Genomic DNA, 10,041 nt, shown 5'->3' on the forward strand with positions numbered 1-10,041 from the left:
CCATGGCTCTGTGTTGTATTGATCAGGTATTGATCAGGTATTGCAGAGGGGAGTGATTGATCGTGCAGGTCAGAGGAGTCAGATTTATATTTTTTGGAGGCGGAGCTTCATGACATTCAAGGCCTTTAAATAAAGCAGGTTTCCTACAGGAGCTGAGCTGGGACAAAAGAGTGGGAACGCACACGCTGCAGAACACGGGTCAAAGGTGCAGTTTACTCTTAGAGGGGAAAATGAAAAAGGGCATTTAAAGAAAGGCCGTTGCAGAGGCAGTGTGTGTGTGGTGTGTTGTGACAGAGCTGCAGCGCCACCATGTGGACACACAGGAAGGAAACCCAACATTTCCATCATCAGCTGATTTCACGGCTTTAATCCCAGTGACACCAGGAAAATTATCTTAAGATTTCACTAAAATAAACACGAACGATTCATCGACCCCGGCGTTTCCTCACAAAACAAAACGACTCGTCGGGGAATAATGAAGCTTTGTGTTGTGTGCCCGCTGCAGGATTACAGATTACCCAGTAATGTGGGATTATGTGCTTTAAACAGATCAGGCCTCTTATGTAAGGAAGCAGGAAACTGGTTGAACTCTTCACATCTGTAACCTGCTGCCCGTTTGTCTGAAACACTGGTTTTCAAAGTGGGGTCCGGGACCCCCCAGGGGGTCCTCAAGGTTCCTTGAGGGGACCCTCAGCAAAACGAGGAAGAGTTTAATTTCATGAGAGGCAGAAAGTCTCTGAGGGAACATTTCAGCATTTTCTCCTCTCTGGTTTAATCTCAGCACGTTCCAGAGTCCAAACGTCCAAACTATTTAACCCTTTGAGACCCGAAACAGCTGAGACCTGGATTTCTATCAAAAACATGCAGGGAAAAAGGTCACTGCCAAATTAGAGACAGAAAAATAAATAAATAATCCATCAGACTATAGATAGATATAACTTGGTAATGTTTTTTTTTTTTTTTTTTGTTTTGATATCTTTCTGGTAATTTTGTGCTACTTGACTAGTAATTTTCTGATCATGTTCTGTGATTTTTGTTTTTACTTTCGCAGCTTTTCAGGTCGTTTCTTGATTATATGCATTTTTTTTTTGTTTTTTTTTTAAAGAACTTAAGTGATTTTGCTCATGTTTAAAGGCATCTGATTATTATTGAATATAATATTAAGATTATTTAATATTTCCATAGTTCTTGTCATTATTTTTTCCCTCCTGCAGTGAAAAATCAAAACGAATCACAAAAGAGTCTGGAGTGAGAATCCAGTTGTTTTTATTCCAAAACACTCATCAGAAGATTACAGCACACAAACTGCAGACAGAAATACAAAAATAAAAGCGACAGACACTTCAACAGGAAGTGGACAGGGAGAGGACAGCTCTGTATTTACATGTGGACAGCCGGAGGACAGGACAGGACGCAAGCTCGCCGACCCAGACGCATCCCATAATGCACTGCACCGCCGCCGTGCAGCAGGTTGAGCCTCTGAAACCTGGAAGCCCGGCAGACTTCATGTGTTCAAACAAAACCAGAGCAACAACACGCAGCCGAGCAAGAAATGACCTCGACATGTTTAAAAAAAATAGTCACAGAAAAGAAAATGACCTGAAATACGGGAAAAATAATGCCCAGAAAACTATTTTTATAATTGTATATTTTAAATTATGTTATGTGTTTTGTTTAATTGTCAGGTCTTATTATTGTTGTTGTCATTTTTAGGATATTTTTTGGAGTCGCTTAATCTCAGGTCTTTTTTTTTTTTTTTCCAAATTTCTGTCTCTTTTTTTAAGCTAATTTCCAGGCTGCTGTCCGACGCCTTTCACAAGCATTTAAACACAACAACTCTGACAGGCATCCAGGTTTCCAGGAGTTAAAGGAACAGTCCAACCCAAATATGGAAAAAAAAGAAACGTTTTAAAAAATCCCCACTTCCCCGTACTGTTTGTGTCTCGTCTGGTTTCTCTTCACCGCGACGCGACGGGCCGGGTGGAGACTGCTGGGTTTTGTTATTTAAAAAACAACAAAACAAAACAAAACAAAAAAAATCAGTAATAAAGTATTTCCCGCTGAAGAAACAGCAAACTGTGTCCATCCACCAGCAGGCGTGGATTTCTCCACACACGTTTACTGAGAATGCACCTTTATCAGTTTAAAAAACACCGATGACAAGAAGTGTGTGTGGCGTGGATGTGAGCGTGTGCAGAGGAGCAGCGGCTTGTTGCCATCCCAGAGTTTAGCTACAGACTCAGGAGCCGAGAACGAGGACAGAGGAAGAGGAGGAGGAGGAGGAGGAGGAAGAGGAGCTCCAGCCTCAGATGAAGACGAGCTGTGGACAGAAGGTCCCAACGGAGAGAAAGAGTCGCGTTTTAAAAAAAGACGTGGACGGACACAGTCTGCCGGCCGAGCGGAAACCTCAGCAAGTCACACAGAAGCTGCCCGGCGACAGCAGCCTGAAGACCTCCTGCACATTAAAGGGACAGTTCACCCAAACTGCAGCCAAAACACAGTCAGCGGTCACTTCCACAGCAGAGCTGAACGCAACCGGCCGACCGCCAGGAACCAGATAAAGGAGCATTCCGCCATAAAAACACACGAGCGCGATTTAAAACCAGTTTGTGTTGTTACGTCAGATCAACCAGAATCCAACACGGAGGAGGACGCCGCCTGTCTCGCTCGCTTTTCCTCAAGTTGAGCCTTTCACAAAAATGTGACCCTTTGAAACCCGAGCAAACTGGCTTCATTTCTTTCAGAAACGTCGGCGTAAAGGCGACAAGCAGCTGAGAAAACTGACCCAATATCTGCAAGAAATTAGTGAAGTTACACGAAAATGAAAGCTAATATAATTATTAGAATTATATATTTAAAAATTACGTTACCAGAATAAAAACTCTGTTTGGGCTCATTTCCAAGTCTCTATTTGTTTGCATAATTTCGGGTCTTTAACTTTTGTTTTCTACTTTTCTGTTTCTGGTAAATTTCAGGTGGTTTTCTTCTCACTTTTAATTCATTTCTTGCAAAAAAAATTTTTTGGTCTCGTTTCCTCTTCAGCTGCTCGTGGCCTTTCTGTCATGTTTTTGCTCAGCGTTCAAAGGGTTAAAGAAGCATCTGACGAGAGAAAGCATCACAGCGACCCCGTCAGGAGGAGTGTTGCATTCTGGGAGGTCTGACAGACAGCAACCGAACGAGAAACTCGAGTCAGATCCAGGGCGCGAGCAGCTTCCTGTCTCCTGTCCTCCTCTGGCTCTGATGTGAACCCGGGGGTCAACGTGAGGTCAGAGGTCAAAGTGGGGTCTGGGGGTGGGGGGTGGGGGTCAACATGGGATCAGGGGGTTAAGAAACTACTCGTCATCTTCATCATCATCGTCTCCCTCATCCTCTGGGTCTCTCTTCCTTTTCTCCCCCTGGACTGGTGCCCCGTCCTCATCTGACACACACACACACACACACACACACACACACACACACACACACACACACACACACACACACACACACACACACACACACACACATAATAACAGCAATTTAAAAACCAATAATGTTGGTATTTTTCCCCCGGAGGTCCCCCACCAATCTTTCTGCTAAATATTCCATCTTTTCATGTTCTGGGTATTTTTGGTTTTTCATACAATCCCATTAAAATGTTATTTAATGAAAACAGTTTTGTGTAACTACACCAACTCTACAGTGTGACTCTGGAGGCCTGGACAGTAATACAGTGGGTTATGGTAAGTGTGGCCATCCTGTTCTTTACTAGTTAAAATCCCTTTAAGATGTTACACCAATAACCATATTTTCCATGACATATCACTCTAAGTCTCATACGGCTCGTTGACTCACTCTTCACTTCTGCAGAGAAGGGTTCGCTCGATGAACGACAGGCGCCGTCATCAAAATTAGAAACGCCTCACTCAGTTACAACTCACCTGCATCCTCATCCTCCTCCTCTTCCTCCTCCTCTTCAACATAGTCATCGTCGTCTTCTTCATCCTTAGAGAAGCACCACGGGAGTGTCATTAAAACACAGCAGAATGCACAAATGACATTCAAGCTGAAGTAGAAAAGAATATTTTAACACCGAAGCAAATCTAAAATTATTTTTCAGCTTCTTGGAAACACCATTGAGAGAAAACAGTTTTTACTTTGTTTTATTATTAAATTAAAAGTTGTAAAAAATAATTTGGGCTTCAGTTTTGATAGAATCACAAAAAAAAAAAGGTTTCTGACCAATAACTGGAGGTTCAAGTCAAGTTGCTTGATAACTTTAATATTCCATCTTCTGCTCCTTTATTCTCTTATTATCTATGGCTGAACGACCACACACACACACACACACACACACACACACACACACACACACACACACGTCTCTGAGGACCAACCAGCTTGCTGCAGACTCACCTGGATTCCCTCCTTCATCAGGTAGGACAGGCCAACCTCCTCCTCTCCCTCAGAGCCTTCGTCCTCGTCCTCCTCATCGTCGTCTTCGTCTCCAGGGTGAGCGGCGCCGTCTTCGTCTGGGAACACAGGAGAGTCAGAGCTGCTGCAGGCCTGTGGCGCTCTCTGCTGGCCAACACAGGAACTACACAGGTCCAACAGCAAGGTGACGTTTACCTACGCCTGACTCCGCCCACGGCAGGCAGCCCCGCCGCAGGTGAACCTAACACCTTGCAAGACCATTTTCACCCTTTGACACCTGAGCAAATTCACTCAAGAAATTACCTGAAAACTAACAAGACCTCCGTAAAAAGAAAATAACCAGGAAAAAACGCACAAACCACACAAACACACAATGATAATAACAATAATGAAATGAAAACCTTAGATAATTAGCAAAAAAACCCTAACCCTAAAGTAAATACCACAACACTGAGCCCCACTGCCCACAAGCTCCAGAGTTTTTATAACATTTAAGGCTGATGTTTGGACAAGTCATTTGTCTTATTAATCAAACGCTGCCGGCAGGTACAAAGGTCAGTGTTTTATGTTTGGTCCAGGTCAGGGGTCAGTTTCCTTTAATCAGTGGAATCGTTGATAATGGATCCTGATACTCGTTGACTGAATAATCAAAATAATAAATGAATCATTTCAGCTCTGCTTTACACGTGAGGATAGTTTTACTGGCCGCTGCTGCTCTGTGGGGTTCAGGGTGAACGGGTCCTGCTGCCGAGGGTCTTACCATCGTCGGCCTCGGAGTCGGGTCCCTCGTTGTCCTCCTGGTCGTAGCCGTCCAGGTAGGTCACCTGAGGCAGCAGCTCAAACACACTTTCCCTGTAGTCGTCCAGCGTGGTGACCTCGCAGCTGAACAGGTCCAGGCTCTTCAGGTTCTTCAGGTTTTGCTGCAGAGGAACAGCAACACATATCACACCTGCAGGACCTCGTGTCTGCTGCCACAGCGCCTCATATCTGCGACCGCAGCGCCCCGCACCGCAGCGCCGCGTCTGCGCCCGCAAAGGGATCTCTACAATTTTTCATCAATCAGGCCCCTCAAAACTCCCCGACTTTCAAAACAGCTTTGTAACTCAGAAGTAAAATTTGATTTTGTCCTGTACCAGACTTAAATGATTAGCATGGAATTAGAAATGTTTGTCAAATATCTTACAGAAGCTGAAGTGTCACGAGGTTTCTGAGGGTTTACCTGCTGCCACTTTAACAGGATGCACGGTTATGTGCTCGTTCTAAAAACATCTAGCTGAAACTGAAAAATGAATCAACACACGTCTTACATTATCAGGAGCAAGCTAAACTTGGCAAAAATTAAAATCACCTGCCAGGTTTTCACGCTGTTCACCTGATCGGTAAAACTGATTGATCAACACAGGTGATTGATTGGTCTTACCAGAGCCTCCACCGTGCTCAGCTCTTTGATCTTGTTCCCGCTGAGGTTGAGGTAAGTCAGGTTGGGACATTTCTCTGCCAGTGTGTCCAACCCTCCTGAGATGGTGTTATCGCTGACCTCCAGCTGGACAGGACGACACACACAGGTCAATACATGTCTATACAAAATCAAAATCAATCAAAATTTCAAGTCACGCAAATGATGATTTTCACATAAGTACTGAAGCACTTTCATTAAAAAAAAAAAAAAAAAGCGCAATGTTGTGTAAAAAATTCACTGATAAATTTGGAATATTTTCCTATTAAACTGTCAAAATTTTATTCGCTCACCACATGATTAGACACTTTCTGATGTCAATGATTAAACTGTACACAGAATTTTGAAAAAAAAAAAAAATCAGAAAACAGAATTTGGGAAAAACAAAATGGATTGTGGAAAAAATTAAAACAAATTTGATTGGGCTCTGATAGTATTTTTTCCCTTCTTAGTGTGAAAAACTGAATTAACTCTTTGAAGCTCATGCAAATTCACTTGATTTCTTTTGAAAACAAATGAACAGATGAACAAATTAGCAAAAAATATTTACCAGAACATAAAAATTTGCAAAGTTTAACAACTGAAAATTCTAAAAAAAAAAAAAAAAAAAAGGAAAAAAGTCATACATGTATAATAAACACTTTTGAATTTGTATATTTAGTCATCAGATCAGTGGTTTAATGTCATTTTTGTTGTGTTCAGAAAAACTGAGAATGTAACTCTTCTGTTCTTTAGGCAGGTAATTCAGAAAAGCACAATCTGACTCCGTGTTTTTGTCTTTCTGTAAAACTACATTAAATACTAATCCGATGAGAAGGGAAATGAAAACTAACAACCAGCTGCATCAAAGTGCCACAAGCTTGTTTCTTTCGTAAGCCTCCTGTTGAGAAATTCTGAATTTCAGTCAGTCTGTGTTGTTATGTGGCCGGAGCGAGCAGAGCCTGGCAGCGTGCCGCCTGGCCTTCGCGGACTCACCTTGCGTAGTTTGGGCAGTGAGGGCAGTTTGGCCAGCGAGGTGAGGCCGATGTTCACCATGCTGAGCAGCTCCAGCTCCTTGTACTCGTCCGTCAGACCCTCCACCTCTCCGTCACTGGAGCGACAGTTATCCACCACCATCTCCACCACCTGAACAACAGTGAGAGGAGGCGTTTTTCACATCTTTCAAGCGGCAAAAACACACATTTTATTGAGCGGGTCCCGGGGACTGATTACATTGAAAACCCATCAACATCACAGAGCGGGCATCAAACCCACAACCCTACCAACTGCTACTCTAGCCTGGTTCCAGACCTGTGAATCACACCTTCACTATAAAAAGTTTTGTGCGATTCAGTGGGTCTGGTGCTTCTAAATTCAGCTGAGATCTCTCCCTGGCAAATGCTGTGCCGGAGCCAGAGAGCTCACAGCATGTGGGCTAACGCTGGCTAACAGCAGAAAATGAATGATAAGAGTTATCAGCGCTGATAGACACTGTTTCAGATAAATTCAAGCTACAAACACTCACAGCAGAGCAACCTTGTGCACTGAATTATTTGGAAGCAAAACACCTCTAGCCAATAAAGTTTAAGTTGTGGTAAAGAAGGGGCGGTGCATTCATAGGTTCACTGAAGCAATATTGTGTTAATGGAGAAAATAATGCCACTGCAGTGTAAAAGGAGGTCATGGTTATCTGCATAGACTTGCGGGTTACACACACAGTAAAATTACAATAATCTTATTTATAAATTTTATTGTCTATATGTTTATGTCTATATATTTTATAGACATTGCAAAGTGCTTAACACTGAATGATCAATGATAGTTAAGCTTGATTGAGAACCACAGCTTATCAATATTTTATCAAATCATGCTCCCTATTAAACACAGAAACCACATTGTTAGTGTGATTTATTAACAATAAACCAGGAGCAAACAGAATGAAAGGTGTATTTTGGTTATACATATAGCTCATTACACAGACACCACTTCCATGTTTTAACTGGAGCCAGAAGACACATGCTCACTAATGCCCACTTTTCCGGGCTGGAAGGTGGAACAGTTTTATTCCACATGGAGTGACTCCTCTTATCCCACAAACAATCTCTGGTTACGATTTCAGCTTAATGAATGAACGACACATAACAAAGCTGCTGGCGGGGCTCCCACATGCATAAGGCTGTACGGGGAGAATCTTAAAACGCTGTTAAGTGAAAACAAAAATACGTCCTCGCATTTTTACTGTTTGCAAATAAAAATTTCCAGATGCAATGAAATTTAACATGAACAGGAAGCCTCTGGTGGTAATATGAGCCTCACTGATCAACTCCCTACAATACTTGAGAAACAACGGTGTTCCGAACATGAGCAGTGGATAGAAACACTGTTCACATTCAGAAAATGAATGTTTCTTTACAAGTATCATGAACCAAACTCTGATCTTAGGCCCGACAGGCTCCGCTCACACACAGAAAGAGCGTCAAGCCAAACTCCCATCAAAAACGGGTTAGTGAATTCCGTCTTCCTTACAGGTACATATATACACAGAGTATAATGCGATTTAAATCATTCCACTTTAATCAACAGCATCCCCCGTGAAATTCGGCTTACGTGTAATACACAAAAAAGTACAAGTTATTACAGTTTCAAGCCTCCAACACAGGCTCATCCTCACCCCTCAGCCCTCCTCCACCAAAACACGCTGCCGTGGGCGGCAGCTCACTGAGGGAACCATTTCTATAAAAAGTTCAAATTGAACAGGGAAAAAGTGCCGCTTGTGGGTCCAGCTGTGGGCCGACCACCCCGGCAGCCCTGACAGTCTGTTACAGGTGGAAAGTGTTGTGGCAGCGGGTACACACGCCGGCCAATAACCGACGCAACTTTAAATTGACGGCTTTTTTAAAATGGAGTTTGGTGTGACGTTGTTCTCTATTCAGGAGAACAACACGAACCGAGGCTGAGCAAACTAACGACGGATCGTAGGGTAAAAAAAATGGCTGGAGCGAGTAACTGCTAGAATTTTGAAGAAAGTGAACGCAGCATATTCTCCATGAAACAGATATGTGTAATTTTATTAGAAATATATTCGCTCCAGCCTTGGTGTTGTAATCTTGCACACGGCTCTCCTATGGGGGGCTGGGCGAGCGGCGGGTTAGCCTGTTAGCTTGTTAGCTTGTGTGCTAAACGCATGAGGCTCGCGCGAGCAGCCACGAGCGAGCGAGAAGTCAGCGCGCGAGTGTCCTCCTGCCGCCGCACGCAGAGAGCCGCCCCACAGCCCCGACCAGCAGCTCCCACCATGTTAGTGCGGTAAAAGCGGGGTGTTTAAAGTGTTTTCAGGGCACAAAATGTCGGAATCGCCCGCTGAGGAACGCTGAATACACACAACAGCGAGAGCCGAACGATCTCTGCTCCCACAGAATGCACGGAGCATCGTCATTTTGCTCGGAATCCGCATCCCTCTCGAAATTCTTCGGGAAATAAATAAATAAAAGTCCGTGTTATAGTTGCATACCTCGGCCGGGTTCCTGTTCCGCAGCTCCAAGCTGATCCTCTTCTTCATCTCCATTTTTGTAGCCCCGAGAAAGTGCAAAAAACAACTTCTATCACCCGGTTTAAATGTAAGTGAATGTCGTGCACTCGGGCGCGCTTTCACAGTGGCCTTCCTCTGTCAATGGCTGCCAGACGATAACTAAACCTCCATGTTAGCTCGCGCCCGACCGCCACTTGGGAGACCCCGCCCCCTTCCACATGAATATTCAAATATTTTTGCATTCCATGATCCCATTGGCTCGTCGTTGCGCCAGTCAGCAAGCACCCCGCGATCTGCATATTATGCAAAGTGTCTGCTTCGCTATTGGTTGGAACTATAAGACTGTAGACTTAGCTCAGCCAATGGGAGGGGGAGTACGACACTTTTAAACTTCCCACACGCCCCGTCTTTGTTCCCATTGGCGCCAAAAACTTAATAATATCTGTTTTTTGCATAATTTGGTTCATACACATCATCATCATCATCAACAACAACAACAACAATAATAATGGTTATACTACTACTACTACTACTACTACTACTACTACTACTACTCATAATAATAATAACAGCTCCTAGTGGGGGCAGCAATACTAATAGTAGCAGTAGTAGTAATAGTAATAGTAGTAGTGGTAGTAGTAGTAGCAGTAGTAGAGGAAGTAGAAAC

General features: G+C 43.5%; 1 protein-coding gene across 1 annotated transcript; it reads right to left on the reverse strand.

Annotated features, from left to right (window-relative positions):
* Nucleotides 1-1,249: 1,249 nt before the first annotated feature.
* Nucleotides 1,250-9,552, reverse strand: LOC115374103 (acidic leucine-rich nuclear phosphoprotein 32 family member E-like). Its single transcript, XM_030072858.1, has 7 exons — nucleotides 9,357-9,552; nucleotides 6,845-6,994; nucleotides 5,834-5,956; nucleotides 5,174-5,333; nucleotides 4,396-4,511; nucleotides 3,921-3,984; nucleotides 1,250-3,418 (listed from the first exon to the last, which is right to left on the reverse strand). Exons 1-7 carry the CDS (start codon nucleotides 9,408-9,410, stop codon nucleotides 3,333-3,335), a joined length of 753 nt encoding a protein of 250 aa, XP_029928718.1. The 5' UTR covers nucleotides 9,411-9,552; the 3' UTR covers nucleotides 1,250-3,332.
* Between the last annotated feature and the right edge of the window lie 489 nt (nucleotides 9,553-10,041).

This window comes from Myripristis murdjan, chromosome 16, assembly GCF_902150065.1.
Source record: "Myripristis murdjan chromosome 16, fMyrMur1.1, whole genome shotgun sequence".
Taxonomy (NCBI): Eukaryota; Metazoa; Chordata; class Actinopteri; order Holocentriformes; family Holocentridae; genus Myripristis; species Myripristis murdjan.